Genomic DNA, 22,653 nt, shown 5'->3' with positions numbered 1-22,653 from the left:
ACTAGCTATTTTCTGTGGAGAAAAGAAAATCAAGCACTCATGCAAGTAGAAAGTAATGTGCTTCTGTTAATGTTTCCAGATACACCTGGCCCATGTCCTTCTGTGAAAGTGAAGGAGGTGTCAAGAGATTCTGTGACCATTACTTGGGAGATTCCCACTATTGATGGGGGTGCACCAGTCACCAACTACATTGTTGAGAAACGCGAGGCTGCCATGAGAGCCTTTAAAACAGTAACGACCAAATGCAGCAAGACACTTTACAGAATTTCTGGACTTGTGGAAGGAACCATGTACTACTTCAGAGTACTCCCAGAGAATATTTATGGCATTGGAGAGCCCTGTGAAACATCTGATGCTGTCCTGGTCTCAGAAGTCCCCTTGATGCCTCAAAAGCTAGAAGTGACAGATGTCACAAAATCCAGTGTTTCTCTTGCCTGGGAGAAACCCCTCTATGATGGTGGTAGCAGGCTTACTGGATATGTTCTTGAAGCCTGTAAAGCTGGTACTGAAAGATGGATGAAAGTTGTAACCTTGAAACCCACTGTCTTAGAGCACACTGTTACCTCACTCAATGAAGGTGAACAGTACTTATTTAGAGTGAGGGCACAGAATGAAAAAGGTGTATCAGAACCAAGAGAGATTGTCACGGCAGTAACTGTTCAAGACCTACGGGGTATGTGCTAGAAATTTAACAATTCAAAAAAGAAATCGTTCAAAAAATAGAGTTTTTTATATTATCAGCATGAATGCTTTAGGATGGTTTGCTAAATTTTTCTAAACTTTTCTTTCTCCATAGTATTGCCTACAATCGATCTTTCTACAATGCCTCAAAAGACTATTCATGTCCCAGCCGGCAGACCCGTTGAGTTGGTTATACCAATTGCTGGTCGTCCACCTCCCGCTGTATCCTGGTTCTTTTCTGGTTCCAAATTGAAAGAATCAGAGCGTGTCACTGTTGAGACCCATAGTAAAGTAGCCAAGTTAACAATCCGTGAGACCACCATAAAGGACACTGGAGAATACACACTTGAACTGAAGAATGTGACTGGAACTACTTCAGAAACCATTAAAGTTATCATTCTTGGTAAGTCACATGACAAAAATAAAAGCATTTTTACTTTCTCTACTGCTAAAGGTGTCAGGATTCAACAACCCAACTTCACCTTGAAGTGAGATGGAATTTGTTCTACTTTTTCAGACAAACCTGGACCACCAACTGGGCCGATCAAAATTGATGAAATCGATGCTACTTCGGTCACCATTTCCTGGGAGCCACCTGAATTGGATGGTGGTGCTCCACTGAGTGGCTACGTGGTAGAACAGCGGGATGCCCATCGACCAGGCTGGCTGCCAGTTTCTGAATCCGTGACTAGAACAACTTTTAAGTTTACCAGACTCACTGAAGGAAATGAATATGTGTTCCGTGTAGCTGCTACAAACCGATTTGGAATTGGCTCTTACTTACAGTCTGAGGTCATAGAATGCCGTAGCACCATCAGTAAGTCTCCTTCTCTACTCCGTCCCTACTCTCTCCACCTTCCATTCCCCACCCAAAGTTATGCATGAAAAATAAGGAGGACTTTGCTATACGTAGAAAATAATAAAGATAGGTTATGTAACTTAAGTCCAAGCATTTACAAAAATTTGAGGGATTCAGATAGTGTCTGGTAAGGTTCTAAGTTACTGCTCATATCAAAAATAAATTTTAGAGCTTAAAGGGATCTCACACCATCTAGTCCAATTTCTAATTTAAAATAAAAAAACACTAAGGATCAGAATTCAGGCAATTGTGGACAGGCAAGCTATATATGTATAGTGTAAACAGGAGCTATTCTCAGAAGGAAAGTACTAGCAAGCAGGGGTTGAACTAAGCAAAGCTTGAGGAAGGCAGGACATGAGCTGAGCCTTGATGGAAGCCAGGAGTTTCAGGAAAAGTACATATAGCAAATCCCTTAGAAACCCCATCACAAGACAGTCTTTTGTACCATTTATTGTAATGCTAACTTGGAAACTAAGGCCCATGGACTCATGAATGTTTTTGTGATTACTTTTCAATGTATATGTATTGTCAACTTTCTGTTTACCTGTGTTCTTACAATAGGGATTCCAGGACCTCCAGAAACATTACAGATTTTTGATGTCTCCCGTGATGGCATGACACTAACTTGGTACCCACCTGAGGATGATGGTGGCTCCCAGGTGACTGGTTATATTGTAGAACGTAAAGAAGTCAGAGCAGATCGATGGGTCCGTGTTAATAAAGTACCAGTAACCATGACACGTTATCGTTCCACTGGCCTCATTGAAGGACTAGAATATGAACACCGTATTACTGCTATTAATGCCAGAGGCACTGGGAAACCAAGTCGTCCTTCCAAACCCGTTGTTGCCATGGATCCAATTGGTAAGTAATTTTAGGGTCAAAGTATCACAGATCTCCAGCTGGAAGGGACCATTTGGTCCAATATCCTTACTTGGAAGATGAGGAAAATAAAACATAGGGAGAATGAGTGACTTGTCCAAGGTTCCTTAGGTAGTAAAGTATAAGATGTGGTATTTGAACCTGGGTGCCCAGACTCTAGAGTCAGTGCTTTTTCTACTGTATCAAGAGAAAGGCAAAAACAACAGATTTGTTTTAATAGATAAAATAAATTCTCTCAGAATGAATGATCATCAATATTTCATGTTTCAACAGCTCTTAGGATGTGTTTGTTAGGTGGTAGTTAGCTTTTTGTTTTTGTTTTTAAATTTTAGGGCCACTTCATGCTCTATTTTGATCTCTGATTTTTTTTCCCTCAGCTCCTCCAGGAAAACCCCAGAACCCAAGAGTTACTGATACTACAAGAACATCTGTCTCCCTTGCCTGGAGCGTTCCTGAAGATGAAGGAGGATCTAAAGTCACTGGCTACTTGATTGAAATGCAGAAGGTTGATCAACATGAATGGACCAAATGCAATACCACTCCAACCAAGATCCGGGAATATACACTAACACATCTGCCTCAGGGTGCGGAATATAGATTCCGTGTCTTGGCCTGCAATGCTGGTGGACCTGGGGAACCTGCTGAAGTGCCAGGAACAGTGAAAGTCACTGAAATGCTTGGTAAGAAGTGTAATTGCATATTTCCTTGCTTAACTACCTCATAACATTTTCATGCATACAATAATGCTAATCTTTCTTTCTTTCTCTCAGAATATCCTGATTACGAACTTGATGAAAGATACCAGGAAGGTGTCTTTGTAAGACAAGGTGGAGTCATCAGGCTCACCATACCAATCAAAGGAAAACCATTCCCAATATGCAAGTGGACGAAGGAAGGCCAGGACATTAGTAAGAGAGCTATGATTGCAACCTCCGACACACACACGGAACTTGTGATTAAAGAAGCAGATAGGGATGATTCTGGCAACTACGACTTGGTTCTAGAAAACAAGTGTGGCAAGAAGGCAGTTTACATCAAGGTCAAGGTGATTGGAAGTCCAAATACTCCAGAAGGTCCACTTGAATTTGATGACATACAGGCTCGTTCTGTAAGAGTAAGCTGGAGACCTCCAGCCGATGATGGTGGCGCTGATGTCATAGGGTACATTGTCGAGAGGCGAGAAGTACCTAAAGCTGCCTGGTATACCATTGATTCCAGAGTTAGAGGCACATCTCTTGTGGTAAAAGGCCTAAAAGAGAATGTGGAGTATCACTTCCGTGTTTCAGCAGAAAACCAGTTTGGTATCAGCAGGCCCCTGAAATCTGAAGAACCAGTCATACCAAAAACACCACTGAGTAAGTCCACATTTGTATTTCTAACTTTAAAGAAAAGCGATTATTTTATGTACTCTTATCAAATAAGATATTTGTAAAGCTCTTAGCACAATGCCTAATATATAGTGGGCACTATATAAATGCTTATCCCTTTCCACCCCATGTTACTCTCTCTCTCTCTCTCTCTGCCCTATCCCTCCCCCCACTTCAGGAATTGTAACCATATTCACAACATTTTTAACAAAATGGTTTTTTTGATACTTGTAGACCCTCCAGAGCCTCCCAGCAATCCTCCAGAAGTGTTGGATGTAACTAAGAGTTCTGTTAGCTTGTCCTGGTCACGGCCCAAAGATGATGGTGGTTCTCGGGTCACCGGGTACTATATTGAACGGAAAGAAACCTCTACTGACAAGTGGGTTCGGCATAACAAGACTCAGATCACTACCACAATGTACACAGTCACAGGCCTGGTGCCCGATGCTGAATACCAATTCCGTATTATTGCACAGAATGAGGTTGGCTTAAGTGAAACCAGTCCTGCTTCTGAACCAGTTATTTGCAAGGATCCTTTCGGTAAAAAAATGGTCATATTTCTGAAGAAAAAAAAAAAGCCTCGTTTTCTTTTTCTTTTGGCAGGTAAATTTGACCTCTTTTTCAAACATTTTTCAATGTTTCAGATAAACCAAGCCAACCTGGAGAAATTGAGATCCTATCTCTATCCAGAGACAGTGTTACTCTTCAGTGGGAGAAACCTGAATGTGATGGTGGTAAAGAGATCCTTGGATACTGGGTAGAATACCGGCAGTCTGGAGATAGTACGTGGAAGAAGACCAATAAGGACCGCATTAAAGACAGGCAGTTCACAGTTGGTGGCTTATTGGAAGCCACTGAATATGAATTCAGGGTTTTTGCTGAAAATGAGACTGGAATGAGCAGGCCTCGAAGAACCGCCATGTCTGTGAAGACTAGACTGACGTGTATGTATCCCTAAACTGTAGACCCTTACAACTAAGAAAATTTGAGCATAGTATCTCATGTATAATTGTGAAGAAGACCATGCCATCAGAGAAATGATGACATGACTTAAACTTGACTTTGTTTTGAGGGAGGGAGGGCTCATAAGTACTCAATGAAGGCTTTGTTGTCATTGACTGTAGAAGTCAATGCCCTTTCCAATGTATGAATGTTCTGTGTTACAGGATGTTTTACTAGCTAAATTAAATGCCAAGAGCAATTGTTTCCCTGTATACAGATGGTCAGTGATTGTGGCATAAGGGGGTTTGTGGTACATTAGTGGTTTTGCACACACACACACACACACACACACACACACACACACACACACACCCTTTATATAGGGCCATTCCTATTGATCACGTTGCTGGAGCAGGACCTCTGTTAACCCAAAGGCCACTGTCCCACTCTTCAGCAAGACTTCTGATGTATCAGTTTTAAAGGAAGAATAATACTAGACAAGGAGGAGAGAGCTGGGGCTTTCAGAAGGAACCCCCTGAGAAGTGCACATAATTAGTTTTCATCATATTTATGAAGGGAAAGGTCAATCTGACCTTGTTTTGTGACCATGAATGATTATTGAGAGCCTAAAAATATTTTTTCAATGGAGATCTGTAAATACAATAACTTTTGTAAAGCCTAAAATATGTTTAAATATGTTAAACCAAAAATGTTTAAAAATGTTTAAATAATAATGATAACCCCTGTAAAACCTAAAAAAGGTTTAAAGCTAAGATAATAGTAGTAATAATAACTAGCACTTCTATAGCACCAGTTACTCCAGGCCAGGCACTACACTAAGTGTGTCACAGTTATCTCATTTGACAGTCACAACCCTGGGAGCTAGATGCTATGATTATCCCCATTTTATAGTTGAGGAAACTGAGACAAAGAGTAGTTAAGAGACTTATCCAAGGTCACACAGCTTGCTAGTATCTGAATCTGGATTTGAACTCCGGTCTTCCAAGCTACAGATCCAATGTTCTATGTGCTGTGTTAGCTAGTAGTCTCTAAAAACTTACCTAAAAATTATTAGGTAAATAATGATATCTTAAATATGTAAGCATTTATGGATCAATTAACTCCAGGTTCAGAGAAGGAGTGGAAGATGAGTAGATTCCTTAGTAATAGAAAAATACATACTTAATAACATGCCTTTTTTCCATATCAGCTGGAGAGGCACCAGGAGTTCGAAAAGAAATGGCAGATGTTACTACTAAATTGGGTGAAGCAGCTCAACTCTCCTGTCAGATTGTTGGAAGGCCCCTTCCAGATATTAAATGGTACCGCTTTGGCAAAGAGCTAGTACAAAGCCGAAAATACAAAATGTCATCAGATGGGCGCACTCATACTCTCACTGTAATGACGGAGGAACAAGAGGATGAAGGTGTCTACACTTGCACAGCTACCAATGAAGTGGGAGAGGTAGAAACCAGCAGCAAGCTACTCTTGCAAGCAACTCCTCAGTTCCACCCTGGTTACCCCCTGAAGGAGAAATACTACGCAGCAGTGGGGTCTACTCTCCGCCTGCATGTTATGTACATTGGTCGCCCAGTACCTGCCATTACCTGGTTCCATGACAAGAAACCTTTGAAAAATTCAGAGACCGTTACCGTTGAGAATACTGAGCACTACACTCATCTCAGTATCAAGAATGTCCAGCGTAAGACCCATGCTGGGAAATACAAAGTACAGCTGAGCAATGTTTTTGGAACAGTTGATGCCATCCTTGATGTGGAAATACAAGGTATTTTCTTTTCTTTTTTTTTTCCCCAGGAGAAGAGTTTGTGGATTTTTTTTTTTTTTTTGGTGAAACATCAAGGCATCGGTTGTATAATTATTTGTCTTGTTTTGTTATTAACAGATAAGCCAGACAAGCCTACAGGGCCAATCGTGATTGAAGCACTACTTAAGAATTCTGCTGTAATCAGTTGGAAACCCCCTACAGATGATGGAGGATCATGGATAACCAACTATGTGGTTGAGAAATGTGAGGCAAAGGAGGGTGCTGAGTGGCAGCTGGTATCTTCAGCCATTTCAGTAACGAGCTGCAGAATTGTTAACCTCACAGAAAATGCTGGCTATTATTTCCGTGTATCAGCTCAGAACACCTATGGCATTAGTGAACCTCTCGAGGTCTCATCAGTTGTTGTTATCAAGACTCCATTTGGTAAGCAAGGCACAATTTCTACATCTCTGTAAACTCCCATCTTTGTACTCCAAAACCCCCATTCTAATGGAAAAGCTTACGTTAGGAAAGTGATAAAGATGGAAATTAGGCTAATGATCTCTTTGCGAAACTTGTGAAGATTTTGTGTATCTAAATTTAGCAAAGAAAGAGAAAGGAGTATGTGTTTTATATCTCTTTTTTATTCAAACAGACTAGAATTCCTTTTTTTTTTCCTTTTCAATAAGGTTCTTGGAGTAAATTGTCAATTTAATTTTTTCTGAAAAAAGTATTTTTACAAAACATTCCGACCTAGGACGTAAAGCAATGACTACCACAAAGCAGGATTTTGTGGTGTTCAATAATAAGTATACTTGTCTAAAATAACGATTCAAATCTTTTGTTTTTATCCAGAAAAGCCTGGTGCTCCTGGCAAACCAACTATAACTGCTCTTACAAAAGATTCCTGCGTTGTATCTTGGAAACCACCTTCCAGTGATGGCGGGGCAAAGATTAGAAATTACTACCTTGAGAAGCGTGAAAAGAAGCAAAATAAGTGGATTGCTGTAACAACAGATGAAATTCGAGAAACTGTCTTTTCTGTACAAAACCTTATTGAAGGTCTTGAATATGAGTTCCGTGTGAAATGTGAAAACCTAGGTGGTGAAAGTGAATGGAGTGAAATATCAGAACCCATCACTCCTAAATCTGATGTTCCAATACAGGCACCACACTTTAAAGATGAACTCAGAAATTTGAATGTCAGATATAAGAGCAATGCAACATTGGTCTGCAAAGTCACTGGTCATCCTAAGCCTGTTGTCAAATGGTATCGCCAGGGCAAAGAAATCATTGCCGATGGAGAAAAGTATAGAATTCAAGAATTTAAGGGTGGATACCATCAACTCATCATAGTAAATGTAACAGATGATGATGCCACTGTCTACCAAGTCAGAGCTACTAATCAAGGGGGATCGGTGTCTGGCACAGCCTCCTTAGATGTTGAAGGTAATAATACAAAGAAATATAAGCTTGATATTGGAGAAAACATATTCTGGTTTTTGCTCTATTTAAACATGTTTGCTAATAACTAGAAATGTTATTATTTCTAAAAAAAAATTTTTTTTTGTTCTTGTTTCTTCTGGTGCAGTTCCTGCAAAGATACACTTGCCTAAAAATCTTGAAGGCATGGGAGCCGTTCATGCTCTCAGAGGAGAAGTCATCAGCATCAAAATTCCTTTCAGTGGAAAACCAGACCCGGTGATCACCTGGCAGAAAGGACAGGATCTCATTGACAACAATGGTCACTACCAAGTTATTGTTACCAGATCATTCACATCTCTTGTCTTCCCCAATGGAGTGGAGAGAAAAGATGCTGGCTTCTATGTTGTCTGTGCTAAAAACCGATTTGGAATTGATCAGAAGACAGTTGAACTGGATGTGGCTGATGTTCCAGATCCCCCCAGGGGAGTCAAAGTGAGTGATGTCTCAAGAGATTCAGTCAACTTAACTTGGACTGAACCAGCTTCTGATGGTGGTAGCAAAATCACCAACTACATTATTGAAAAATGTGCCACTACAGCAGAGAGATGGCTCCGCGTGGGTCAAGCGCGGGAAACACGGTATACTGTGATTAACTTATTTGGTAAGACTAGCTACCAGTTCCGTGTAATAGCTGAAAATAAATTTGGTCTCAGCAAACCTTCAGAACCTACAGAACCAACCATAACCAAGGAAGATAAGACTAGAGTAATGAACTATGATGAAGAGGTGGATGAAACCCGAGAAGTCAGCAAAACTAAGGCTTCTCACTCTTCAACCAAGGAACTCTATGACAGATACATGATTGCTGAAGATCTGGGACGTGGGCAGTTTGGAATTGTCCACCGCTGTGTTGAAACCTCTTCTAAGAAGACATACATGGCCAAGTTTGTCAAAGTTAAAGGAACTGACCAGGTTTTGGTAAAGAAAGAAATTTCTATTCTGAACATTGCTAGGCATAAGAATCTCTTGTATCTCCATGAATCATTTGAAAGCATGGAAGAGCTGGTTATGATCTTTGAATTTATTTCAGGGCTTGATATCTTTGAAAGAATTAACACCAGTGCTTTTGAACTCAGTGAAAGAGAGATTGTAAGTTATGTCCGCCAGGTCTGTGGAGCCCTTGAATTCCTACACCGTCACAATATCGGGCACTTTGACATTAGGCCAGATAATATCATTTACCAAACGAGAAGAAGCTCTGTCATTAAAATCATTGAATTTGGTCAAGCCAGGCAGTTAAAGCCAGGGGATAACTTTAGGCTTACGTTCTCTGCTCCTGAATATTATGCCCCTGAAGTACATCATCATGATGTCGTCAGTACAGCCACAGACATGTGGTCCCTGGGTACCCTGGTATATGTTCTGTTAAGTGGTATTAATCCATTCCTGGCTGAAACCAACCAACAGATAATTGAAAACATCATGAATGCTGAGTATAACTTTGATGAAGAAGCTTTTAAGGATATCAGCATTGAAGCCATGGACTTTGTTGATAGGCTTTTGGTGAAAGAAAGAAAGTCTCGCATGACAGCTTCTGAGGCACTCCAGCATCCATGGCTAAAGCAGAAGACAGAAAATGTAAGCACTAAAGTCATCAGGACACTAAAGCACAGGCGTTACTATCACACCTTGATAAAGAAAGACCTGAACATGGTTGTATCAGCAGCCCGAATCTCCTGTGGTGGGGCAATTAGATCTCAGAGAGGAATGAGTGTTGCTAAAGTTAAAGTTGCATCAATTGAAATTGGCCCTATTTCTGGGCAAATAATGCATGCTGTTGGAGAAGAAGGCGGGTATGTAAAATATCAGTGCAGCATTGAAAATTATGATGAATCCACCCAAGTGACCTGGTACTTTGGCATCAGACAGCTGGAGAACAGTGAAAAATATGAAATTACCTACCAAGATGGACAAGCCACCCTGTATGTCAAAGACATTACTAAAACAGATGATGGTACATATAGATGCAAGGTGGTCAATGACTATGGAGAAGACAGTTCCTATGCAGAGCTCTTTGTCAAAGGTGTGAGAGAGTCTTATGACTATTACTATCGTAGAACTGTAAAGAGAATTAAAAGGAGGACAGATGCTATGAGACTCCTGGAGAGGCCACCAGAATTTACTCTGCCTCTCTACAACCGGACTGCCTACATTGGTGAAAATGTCAGATTTGGTGTGACCATAACAGTTCATCCAGAGCCCCGGGTGACATGGTACAAATCAGGACAGAAAATCAAACCAGATGATGATGACAAGAAGTATGTATTTGAGACTGACAAGGGTCTTTACCAACTAACAATCAACAATGTAACTACAGATGATGATGCTGAATATTCTGTGGTAGCAAGGAACAAGTATGGTGAAGACAGCTGTAAAGCTAAGCTTACTGTGACCCCACTCCCACCAGCGGCAGACACCACCCTAAGACCAATGTTCAAACGATTACTGGCAAATGCAGAATGTCAGGAAGGCCAGAGTGTCTGCTTTGAAATTAGAGTTTCTGGCATCCCACCACCAACTCTAAAATGGGAGAAAGATGGTCAACCTCTGTCCCTCGGTCCCAACATTGAAATTGTCCATGAAGGCTTGGACTATTATGCTTTGCATATCAGAGATACATTGCCAGGTGACACAGGTTATTACAGAGTTACTGCAACTAATTCTGCTGGCTCTACAAGCTGCCAGGCTCACCTTCAAGTAGAACGCCTGAAATATATCAAGAAAGAATACAAATCTGAAGAAGAGCGTGAAAGACATGTACAAAAACAAGTTAGTAAGACACTAAGAATGGCTGAAATCCTTTCTGGTACTGAGTCTGTGCCACTCACCCAAGTAGCACAAGAGGCACTAAGAGAAGCTGCCATACTTTACAAACCTGCTGTAAGCACCAAGACCGTAAAAGGTGAATTTGAACTCGTAACAGAAGAAAAGAAGGAAGAAAAACGACTCCGCATGCCTTACGAAATACCAGAGCCACGCAGGTTCAAACGCACTACTGTTGAGGAAGACCAACACATTAAGCAGTTTGTGCCAATGTCTGACATGAAATGGTACAAGAAAATACGTGACCAGTTTGAGATGCCTGGGAAGATTGACAGAATTGCACAGAAAAGACCCAAACGTATTCGCCTCTCAAGATGGGAACAGTTCTACGTGATGCCTCTTCCACGCATTACAGACCAATACAGACCTAAATGGCGTATACCCAAATTAACCCAAGATGATCTTGAGATAGTAAGACCAGCCCGCCGTCGGACACCATCTCCTGATTATGACTATTATTATTATCGACCCAGAAGGAGATCTCTTGGTGACCTTTCAGATGAGCAACTGCTCCTTCCAATTGATGATTACCTAGCCATGAAAAGAACTGAAGAAGAAAGGCTGCGTCTTGAAGAAGAACTTGAACTTGGCTTCTCTGCTTCCCCACCAAGTCGGAGTCCTCCCCAGTTCGAGCTATCTAGTCTACGTTATTCTTCACCAAGTGCTCATGTCAAGGTAGATGAAACAAGAAAAGATTTCAGATATTCAACTTATCATATCCCATCTAAAGAGGAAACTAGCACAAGTTACATGGAATTACGTGAACGCCATGCCAGAGCTGCATATAGACATCCTAGGCAGCGGCAAAGAATCATGGCTGAGAAAGAGGATGAAGAATTGCTCCGTCCAGTTAAGACAACCCAGCGGCTCTCAGAATATAAAAGTGAACTTGACCATATTGCCAAGGAAGAAAAATCTAGAAAGAAAAGCAGAAGAGAAAGAGAAATAACTGAAGTAACAGAAATTGAGGAAGAAATTGAAATTTCAAAACATGCACAAAGAGAGGCATCTTCATCTGTCTCGAGGCTACTAGGAAGAAGACGATCTCTTTCTCCAACTTATATTGAATTAATGCGACCAGTATCTGAATTAATCCGGCCACGAACACAACCAGCTGAAGAATCCGAACCTGAAAGAAGATCCCCAACGCCAGAGAGGACTAGGCCACGTTCTCCCAGCCCAGTGTCAAGTGAAAGATCACTCTCAAGATTTGAGAGAACTGCAAGATTTGACATATTTTCCAGGTATGAATCTATGAAGGCTGCATTAAAGACTCAGAAGACATCAGAACGAAAGTATGAAATTCTGAGTCAACAGCCTTTCACTCTGGACCATGCTCCTCGAATCACACTGAGAATGCGTTCTCATCGTGTACCATGTGGGCAAAACACTCGTTTTATCTTAAATGTTCAGTCTAAGCCAACTGCTGAAGTCAAATGGTACCATAATGGTGTAGAACTCCAAGAGAGCAGCAAGATTCATTACACAAACACAAGTGGGGTTCTGACCTTGGAAATTCTGGACTGCCATATTGATGACAGTGGAACATATCGTGCTGTGTGCACTAATTACAAAGGAGAAGCTTCTGACTATGCAACATTAGATGTCACTGGAGGCGATTATACTACCTATACTTCCCGACGCAAAGATGAGGAAGTACCAAGATCGGTCTTTCCTGAACTGACCAAAATAGAGGCCTATGCTGTTTCATCATTTAAGAAAAGATCCGAGATGGAAGCATCCTCATCTGTAAGGGAAGTCACATCACAAATGACAGAGACCAGAGAGACTCTGACATCACATGAACATTATGCTTCAGCTGAAATGAAAGCCACAGCATCTGAAGAAAGGTCAGTGGAGGAGAAAGCCACACATAGAAAGATTAAGACAACTTTGGCAGCAAGGATTCTAACCAAACCACGGTCCATAACGGTATATGAGGGTGAGTCTGCGAGATTTTCTTGTGACACTGATGGTGAACCAGTACCAACAGTCACATGGTTCCGCGCAGGTCAAGTAATCAGTTCCTCTGGCCGTCACCAAGTCACAACCACAAAGTACCATTCTACCTTTGAGATTTCTTCAGTCCAGGCTTCAGATGAAGGCAGCTACACTGTGGTGGTAGAAAACACTGAAGGAAAACAGGAAGCACAATTTACTCTGACTGTTCAAAAGGCCAGGGTCCCTGAAAAAACAGTTACATCGCCACCAAGAGTCAAGTCCCCCGAGCCTCATGCAAAATCTCCGGAAGCAGTGAAATCACCGAAGAGAGTGAAATCTCCAGAGCTAGTTACTTCTCACCCAAAAACCACAGCACCAACAGAAACCAAACCCACCCCAACTGAGAAAGTACAGCTACCAGTCACTGCTCCTCCTAAGATAGCTCAACCACTCAAAGTGGAAGCTTCTAAAGACATTGCAAAGCTCACATGTGCAGTTGAGAGCAGTGTTTTAAGTGCCAAAGAGGTAACCTGGTATAAAGATGGCAAGAAATTGAAGGAAAATGGCCATTTCCAGTTTCATTATGCAGCAGATGGCACTTATGAACTCAAAATCCAAAACCTCACTGAAGCTGATCAAGGAGAATATGTCTGTGAAATTTCTGGTGAAGGCGGAGCTTCTAAGACTAATTTCCAGTTTGTTGGACAAACCTTTAAGAGTATCCGTGACCAATTGTCCAGAACTCTTGAGACCAAGACATCAGTTGAAAAAACTGTTGAGATGACAGAGACCAAGAAATCAATACAGAAAACTGCTGAGTCAACAGAGACCAAGAAGTCAGTTGAGAAAACTGCTGAGTCAACAGAAATTAAGAAATCGGCTCAGAAATTGTCTGAGCTAACAGAAACCAAGAAAACAGAAAAGAAAGCTGCTGAATCAGTTCCCTTGAAGCCAGTAATTGTTACTGGGCTGCAAGATATGACCATATCTTCAAATACTGTTGCCAAGTTTTCAATTAAAGCCACAGGAGAGCCTTGGCCCACTGTTACCTGGACTAAGGATGGAAAGGTAAAATGTCCTTAACCTTTACATGTTGTCTAAAAATTCTATCCCTAAATTAGTTCACAACTTTAAAATCAAATGATTTATACTCTGCAGGCTCTTGTACAAGGAGGAAAATATAAACTATCTGAAGACAAAGGAGGATTCTACTTAGAAATACATGAGACCAGTACTTCAGACAGTGGACTCTTTACATGTACAATAACAAATTCAGCTGGATCTGTTTCCTCTAGCTGCAAATTAACAATAAAGGGTAGGTTCACTTTCTGTTGGTGTTTTTTGAAAATCTATATGAAGGGCACCAATATGTAAACATTTACTTTTTTTAAAAATAGCTTTTAAAAAATTGGCCAAATACAAAAACTGACTTCTAAATTCTATGATCCTATTTATCTATAGGCCTAGCCACAAGGTTTTTGTTACAATCACTGGCATCATCAAAAGTACCAAGTGCCTACCTGCACAGGCGTTCCGTTAGGAACAATATACCACAAAGAAGAGGCCACAGAGTTTCCCCAAATGTACAATGTAATCATTGAGTCAAGGACATTGTGCCTAGCCACAATTATTAGTTTCCTAGGAAATTGCAAAAAGTTCCCTAGAGGGCTTTCAATTTCCATGCTTGAATCTTTCCTTTTGATGTACAAAAGAAGGGATTCTTAACCATTTTTTGTGTGTCATGGACTTCAGTGGAAGTCTGGTGAAGCCTGTGCTCCTCTTCTCAAAGTAATGTTTTGACATGCATAAGGGAAAAGATATGATTATAAGTGAAACTAATTATATCAAATTATAGTTATTAAAATATTTTTAAAAGTTCACATATCCCAGATTACAGAACCCCTTGCACTAAAACTTTCATTTAAAATATATTAATTCATTTCCTACACCATGTATGTCCTCTTCAAATGATATGTTTTGTTAAGTGATCAAAACCACATTTATACTGAATCTAAATTGATCTGCATGAGCATCTGATGAGTTTAGGCCCAGAGAGACCTAGGTACTATTTCATATCCTCAATTTTGGCCACAAACATTTGACACAAGAATAAAAAGCAAGATCTGTTTCCAGTTACAATGTAATACCAACACAGAGAATTTTCTTTTCTAGATATTAAAGATGAGGAAAAGAAAACTTCTACACAAAAGACCTCAGAAATGACTTCTCAGAAAAAAGCAGCTGCCCAAGAAGTAGCCAAAAAGACATTGGTTTCTGAAGAAATCCAGAAATCTGAAACAATATCTCATGGGAAGTCATCCCTCAAGGAGGAATCTTCAAAAGCACTCATTTCTGAAGACATCAAGAAATCAGAAGCAGTTGCACTGGAAAAATCAGTTGTCCATGAGGAAATTGTGAAAAAGACCCAGGCATCAGAAGACATCAGAGCTCATGCTGAAATTAAAGCATTTTCCACTCAGATGAGCATATCTGAAGGTCAGAAAACTACTCTAAAAGCTAATATTGTTGATGCCTCTGAAGTCAAGTGGATGCTGAATGGAGTGGAGCTTACTAACTCAGAAGATTACAGATATGGCATGTCTGGCAATGATCACACCTTAACCATCAAGAAAGTTAGCCAAAGAGACGAAGGAATACTTACCTGTATAGGTAAAACCAGCCAAGGGATCATCAAGTGCCAGTTTGATATGACACTGTGTCAAGAACGCTTAGATGCCCCTGCCTTCATCACACAGCCCAAGTCACAAAATGTGAATGAAGGACAAAATGTTCTCTTTTCTTGTGAAATCAGTGGAGATCCAACGCCTGAAATTGAGTGGTTTAAAAACAACTTGCCAGTAAGTTTTAAGGAAAATCTATTTTGGGGAATAAAGATGATCTTTATTTCCTCAAGATCTTTACAAAACATGTTTTTCTTTTTTAGATTTCTGTCTCTTCAAATGTCAGAGTAAGCCGCTCCAAAAATGTATATTCTCTTGAAATCCGAAATGCAGCAATAACTGACAGTGGAAAATACACAGTCAAAGCCAAAAATTTCCATGGACAATGTTCTGCCACAGCATCCTTAACCGTGTTCCGTAAGTGTTGCTGGGTTTTTTGGGTTTGGTCGGTGACTTTTGATTCCTCAGTATCTTTTTACCAAATGCAAATAGAAAAGTGCATATGCTCTAAGCTTGATTGTTGGATGAGACATGTAAGAGGCACAGACATTCTGCAATGATTCATGCATTTAATCAAATTTTTTTAGCCTAACCAAAGTTTTATGCGTATATTTCAAAACCATGAGTTTCCAGAAATCTTATAATACCTACTGCAAAAATGTACGATATTCTCTGTATCGTTAATCAGTTTTTCCCCCTGGTAATCCCTGGTATACTTGCACGTAATGTAATGCTAAGCATCCCTGACTTCCAGGGATTGGGCTAGCTTTTGATGGTACTCCGTGTATCTGCTTATGCTTCAATGACAGCAAAGTCCTTTTTGTTTTTCCATTTCTGTAAGTCAGTGTCTGATGTCACCAATTAACTGGATGCCGTTCACGTTTCATTGTCTTTGCTATGCTCCACAGCTCTAGTTGAAGAACCTTCCAAAGAGGTAGTATTGAGGACAAGTGATGACACAAGCATGCAAGGAATTTTCTCTTCTCAATCAGTTCATATGTCTGCCTCTAAGCAAGAGGCATCCTTCAGCAGTTTCAGCAGTAGCAGCACTAGCAGCATGACCGAAATGAAATTTGCAAGCATGTCTGCCCAAAGCATGTCTTCCATGAAAGAGTCTTTTGTAGAGATGAGTTCCAGCAGTTCTATGGGAAAATCTAGTATGACACATCTGGAAAGTTCAACTAGTAAAATGCTTAAAGCAGGTATAAGAGGTGAGCAATAAAATTACTGGTAGAGGTAGAAAAAAAATCTAGTACCCTAGAATAATATTCGGTAGAAAGATAATCACTGCTTTTATCCAAAATGAATATAAACCTTTTTGCTCTTCCATTAAAGGAATTCCACCTAAAATCGAAGCTCTTCCATCTGATATCAGCATTGATGAGGGGAAGGTATTAACACTAGCCTGTGCTTTTACGGGAGAACCTGCTCCTGAAATAACATGGTCCTATGGTGGAAGGAAAATCCAAAATCAGGAGCAACAAGGCAGGTTCCACATCGAAACTAGTGATGACCTGACAACTCTGATCATCATGGATGTGCAAAAGAAGGATGCTGGACTTTATACCCTGAGCTTAGGGAATGAATTTGGATCTGATTCTGCCACTGTGAATATAAATATTCGATCAATCTAGAGAGCCTGTGCTCTTATACTTATACTTTTTGCAAGTGATTCATACATAGACTAAATATACCTGCTTCACATGGACTAAACTTTCTGATCTGTAAATATAAAAAATATTTTTTTATCGATCTAAATGAGACAAAGGCCAAAGCTACACATGACTTGCTGTCATTATTGTTGACTTAAGAACGTTATACATTTCTTATTGACATGTACATACTGTATATAGCCGAAGTAACGGTTATCAAGTTTTGTACCATTTATTTAGTGACAACTTATGCAACTGCAACTTATGGAACTAACCGTTGGTAGGAGAAAGTTTCTCATGAAACGAATACCCTGCTCAACATTTAACTAATCTTTGTGCCTCAACAAAGTGTTGATGTCTAAGAATGCCTCGGTGGGTAGAGAGATTCCCCGCTGAAGATGCCCTTACATCTAAGAGATAATGCTGTTCATGTAACCTATTACATGCACAGATATTTACTGAATCAGAAATGTAAGGCATTGGTGATGTTTGCAAATACCCTCCTGTAAACTTCATTTGAATGTCTCACATTCTTTCTGATTACGTCACACTCAGAATTTTCATTTGACTTACCTATTGGTCAGAACAAAGTGTAACGGCCAACGCTTTGTTCACTCCTCTGTACTGCTTCTGGCATGAGGACTGCCTGGACAGCTTGAAAAAGTAACATCTCCTGGCCATTCCCTCATCTAAACAAGATGTTCAGGTTTTCCAATGCAGAAGCAGTGCCCGCTCCTGGAGGTTCCTAGAGTGCAATAATTGTGTTTGTGTGGTAGTATTAGAATTATCTTACACCTAAAATTTGGGCAACAAAGCAATGAACCACAGCAAAGAAAACAACCAACACGAGAAGCTGTTGTTAAATCAATAAGTGATGCCTTCAATTTCAATTTGATGTAGTTCTTACCAATTAGAAATAAATGATCACTAATTGTAATTGAACCTCCTGGAGAAAGTAGCATTGAAATAAAGCATGTTATCCGCACCTCAGACTGTGTGGTTATTTGCCTGTTTGGTTTTTTCAGCAGTTTGCTAATTGGATAGGGGAAATTCGAGACATGTGAATAAATTAAACCAGGAATAAGACAAAACATCTCATTTGCCTCAACAAAACTCACCTTAATCAGTTATGATAAGAACACACTCTAACTATGTGTGATGTGCTTGAGGAAGGAAAATAAAGCCTAAGTGATACAGTTCATATTGACTGGTATACAGAAATAATCTTGAAAACTGATCTGAGTAATATAGTTTTATAGTACCTAACAGTCTGATTAGCCTTTCTTTCACAATACCTAATAACCTACAGAGGGTTACTGGATTGATAGACTGAATGGCCACTTTTTCTTCCACTAACAAGCAGTTTGAGAATTGTCCAAATGCACGCCAATCAGTCAAAAAAACATTTATTAAGTAACTATTTGCCAGACACTGTGCTGAGCACTAAGGATCCAAAGAAAGCTCAAAATCATCCCCAGTTCTCAAAGAGGTCACAGTCAACATGCAAACAACTATGCACACGCAAGCTATATGAAGGATAAATTGGAAATAATGAACAGATGAAACTGGCATTAAGGGGGATTGGTAAAGAATTCCTGTAGAAGGTGAGATTTTCACTGGGATCTGAAGAAAGCTAGGAAAATGAGGAGGGTGAGATGAGGAAATATTAATCTGTGCATTCAAGTACACACAGGCTAAAAGTGCTTATATTTGAATATCTCACTTTCAATGACAGATTTTCTCTAAGTAAGAGAATACAGAAGTTCATTAGTAGTGATCAATGATCATGAAGACCTTTACTAATTGGCCACTTGACTACCTGGGAGGAAGGAAGCATTTAAAATTTTATCATAGTTCATAAAGTCAACCACTTAGCTAGAGTGATTTCAGTTTTTCATTAGTAGACTCACAAAGAACAAATCTAAATCAATCCTTGATTATCTAGAGGAAAGTTATATACATACATTCATTCATCCATACATGCATTCAACAATATGAATATTTTATTCAACAAGTGTCTACCATGGAGAGCAGCGCTACAGAAATCAGATTCAGTTCGAGCCTGTGAGGAATCTAGTAGGGGAAATAAAACATTTTATTCAGCAACCATGTACATAGTTAAGGGCCTACTAGGTGAATGCAGGATGCAGATAACTACAGAATGATACACAGTATGGGCCAGAAGAGAAGTACAGACGTTTGCAAGAGTACAAAAGGAGGAATTTCTTCTTCCAGGCCCAACAGCAGAAAGATTCTGTGAAAGTAACTTTTGAGTAGGATTTTAAAGGATAGGTAGCAGGCAGAAATGCCAGGCAATAAGCAGAGGTAGGAAAGAACAATACATCATTGATAAAAGGGGTTAGCCATGGCAAATAAAGATGTTCTATAGGGTAGTAATGGAGTAGAACGGAAGACGGTTTGAGCCAAATGATTAGAGTTTAGAGAATGGAGGAACCATGAAGATTTTTGAGCAGGGCGGGGATATACCCAGAGGACTGCATTAAAAAGATTATTCTAGGGGAAGTACATGGAACATTTTGGAAGAGAAAACATCTGAAGGCAGGGAAATCAGGAAACAAATGCAATAGTCCAGCCACAAGGTGGCCACACAGAATGCTGGTACTGGAATTAGGAAGCCCATGTCTAGTTACTGTGAGATCATGGGTAAGTCATTTAACCCATCTGAGCCTCAGATCCTCACTGTGAAATGAGAAAGGTGGACTAGATGAACTCTGAGGACCCTTCAGAGTGTATTAGTGAGGAGAATGAACCCTAAAATCTGAAAAGAGTTTTAGAAAGAAATTTATGTCATTTAGGGGAAAGAGAGAGAGAGAGAGTGAGATGGAAGAGGGGGAGAGGGAAAGGGAGAGACAGAGACAAGTCTCTGGGAGGTTACATTATATAGAGTTCAAACAAGGGCCTAAAGACATGCCTAATCAGCCTCATATAAGCAGCAAGTTCAGTCATGTCCAACTTTTCATGACCCCATAAATGGCAAAGACACTGGTTTGCCATTTCCTTCTCCGGATCATTTTACAGATGAGGAAACTGAGGCAAACAGGACTAACTGACTTGCCCAGGGTCATACCGCTAATAAGTGTCTTGAGGCCAGATTTGAACTCAGGAAGATGAGTCTTCCTGACTCCAGGCCTAGTGCTCTATCCACTGCAACTTCTCGTTGCCTCATTAAAAGTCAAGGCTCCCAGATAATAAAAGGAACATTGGGAGGAAGGAGAGCAAAGCAGGGGCTGTCACAAAACTAGACAGGGACAAAATAAAACAAAGGGTATGACCCAATACTGTCTTCTGAGGAAACTGATAGACAGAAGACCTGGGTTCAAATTACTCCTGGCACCCAGTTAGTTTCCTCATCCATAAAGTAGAGATAGGAAGCAGTCAGGTGACTCAATGGATGAGAGTATCACCTGAGACCTGAGTTCTGAGGTGGCTTCAGACACTTACTGGCTGTATGACCCACGACAAGTCACTTAACCTTGGCTAGTCTTAATACGCTGGAGGAGGAAATGGCAAACCACTCCACGGTATCTTTGCCAAGAAAATCTATGGGCTCTCCAGTCCCTGTGTGGGGTCACAACTGAGCAATAACAATAGAGATAATATACTTCACCTGAGCCTCCTGGGACTAAGAAATACACCCTCTTGGATGTCCTCAGAGGGCCTCAAACCCATAAAATGCCATAGAAGTATGAACTCTTTATTTTCTATCCTAATAGAGGAACAGATCAGGACACAAGACGTCAGGTGTTAATAGAATGGCCTAGGGACATAATGTCATTTTGATTGAAAGGATTTGGTGGGGAAGGGAATAACTTGGGGAGGAGAAAGCCTCAAGGCCTAGAGGCCTCCCCTACCTGGTACTGTCTCCCGCTTCATCTACCCCTCTAGGCTTCCCTCAGGTTTCAAATAAACTCCCACCTACTGCATGAAGCCTTTCCTAGTCCTCCTTAATGGTAGGGCCTTCCTTCTGCAACTAGCTCCAATGTACCCTGTAATCTCTTGCTTGCACACATTTGTTTGAATGTTGTCTTCCTCCTAGACTATGAGACTGTTTTCTGCCTTTGTATCCCCGGGGCTTAGCACAGTGCTCAGCACACAGTAGGTCCTCAATAAAAGACCTTACTGACTCAACCTCTTCCCCATGCTGCCACCACCAAGTCTCCCAGAAATGAAAAGGAAAAATGGCAGGTTGGGTGCTCCTAAACCACAAGCTGTACGGCATGGGGGTTTCAAGGCTGACTCTAAGCCAAGGGAAGGAGGAAAGAAAGTACAGCTTAATGTGACCTTGGTGGGTGGGATAGAAAGAAAAGGGAAAGAAGGGTTTCCTCTCCCTCCCAACCTGGCCTGAACTCCAGGAAAATCAAAGCTGAGACCTTAAATGAGAGCAGGGAACTGAAATGTGAAAAAGAGAAGCCTGTACCATGCTTATTGGGGGCATATCTGCCTCTCAGTGAACATTTACTACGTGACAGACACTGTTTGGGAAGAGACACAAAAAAAAAAGAGGTAAAAGCCCTGGAAGAGCTTACCAGTTCAGCTTTAAATAAAGTCGAGGTTCTCCAGAGAAAGCAAAAGTTATCCTTAATACAGTCAGAGGATGGCAGCAGATCACTGGACCAGGAGTACTTAAAAATGCAGTGACTGGCTGGGCAGGAGTGCAGATTATACAATGGCAACTGACAGGGGTGGAGAACTTGCAGCCTGGAGGCCACATGTGGCCTTCTAGGTCCTTGGGTGCGGCCTTTGGGCTGAGTCCAAGTTTTACAGAACAAATTCTCTCATTAAGGGGGTTTGCTCTGTGAAGTTTGGATGCAGTCAAAGGGCCTAAGCAATAATCCCAATACAATCCAATATCCTCAAACAGCATTTAATGAGGAACCCCTTCCAATCTCCCGCTTTGGAAAGGCAGCTCCTTGAGGACAGGGTCTTATTTTTTGTGGGCTATTTTTGTCTTTTTTTTTGCTTGTCTTTCATTCCCCAGGACTGACCACTATGTGTGGCATATATTAGGTATATAATAAATACTTCTTCTGACTGATCTATGAGCTCTGTTGTTGGAAAGCTTTTCCTTGAATCAAGTCTAAATCTGCCTCTGTGACCTCCAAACAAGGCTTTCCATATGCTGGATTAGAGGTGGTTTCTAGCGCATAGGAGAGTCTGTTTTCCCAGAGTCCCTTTCCAAAAAGACAACCTACAAGAAAAGGTCATTTCACAAATACGGGATTCTGTACTAGAGACAGGGGTGAGGGGGGAGAAAAATAAGGGCAGGGAGGAGCGAGAAAAAGGTCTTCCTTGTATAGCTGTATTCCCATTTTTCTCACTTGGGAAAATTAGGCCAACTCAGATACTACAGCTGGCCAGCATACATGACCCTAGCTTCACTGTTCTTTTCCAATTGCCTTTTCCAAGCCTTGTTCTAGCCAGAAAAATAAAAATACTGAGATAGAAACACAAGTCTTAATACTCAAGAACCTACTAGAAAAATTGTCACTTGTAGGCAGTAAAATGATGCCCTTCAAACTTGGAAAAATAGCCTATCTTGAATCAGACAGTGAGA

The 22,653-nt window shown here is 40.7% G+C and overlaps 1 protein-coding gene across 50 annotated transcripts in view; it reads left to right on the top strand.

The window, feature by feature from the left end:
• The window catches only part of TTN (titin), a 325,993-nt gene extending 307,925 nt beyond the window's left edge, over nucleotides 1–18,068 (top strand). For 49 of the 50 annotated variants that reach the window (XM_072612482.1, XM_072612462.1, XM_072612461.1 and 46 more), the window contains 17 exons: nucleotides 80–673; nucleotides 797–1,084; nucleotides 1,199–1,498; nucleotides 2,102–2,404; nucleotides 2,800–3,102; nucleotides 3,193–3,777; nucleotides 4,024–4,329; nucleotides 4,434–4,733; nucleotides 5,942–6,517; nucleotides 6,635–6,940; nucleotides 7,352–7,945; nucleotides 8,088–13,813; nucleotides 13,904–14,060; nucleotides 14,918–15,603; nucleotides 15,690–15,843; nucleotides 16,335–16,637; nucleotides 16,762–18,068. In XM_072612482.1, the coding sequence (XP_072468583.1) occupies nucleotides 80–673; nucleotides 797–1,084; nucleotides 1,199–1,498; nucleotides 2,102–2,404; nucleotides 2,800–3,102; nucleotides 3,193–3,777; nucleotides 4,024–4,329; nucleotides 4,434–4,733; nucleotides 5,942–6,517; nucleotides 6,635–6,940; nucleotides 7,352–7,945; nucleotides 8,088–13,813; nucleotides 13,904–14,060; nucleotides 14,918–15,603; nucleotides 15,690–15,843; nucleotides 16,335–16,637; nucleotides 16,762–17,060 (11,780 nt within the window). In that variant the 3' untranslated portion in view covers nucleotides 17,061–18,068. The remainder of the gene's footprint in view (nucleotides 1–79; nucleotides 674–796; nucleotides 1,085–1,198; nucleotides 1,499–2,101; nucleotides 2,405–2,799; nucleotides 3,103–3,192; nucleotides 3,778–4,023; nucleotides 4,330–4,433; nucleotides 4,734–5,941; nucleotides 6,518–6,634; nucleotides 6,941–7,351; nucleotides 7,946–8,087; nucleotides 13,814–13,903; nucleotides 14,061–14,917; nucleotides 15,604–15,689; nucleotides 15,844–16,334; nucleotides 16,638–16,761) is intronic. The other variant, XM_072612469.1, reaches the window with a different exon arrangement.
• The last annotated feature ends 4,585 nt before the right edge of the window (nucleotides 18,069–22,653 follow it).

Source organism: Notamacropus eugenii, chromosome 5, assembly GCF_028372415.1.
Source record: "Notamacropus eugenii isolate mMacEug1 chromosome 5, mMacEug1.pri_v2, whole genome shotgun sequence".
NCBI classification, from domain to species: Eukaryota; Metazoa; Chordata; class Mammalia; order Diprotodontia; family Macropodidae; genus Notamacropus; species Notamacropus eugenii.
Note: the sequence above shows the minus strand (reverse complement) of the source record. Positions and strands in the feature narration are given on the sequence as shown.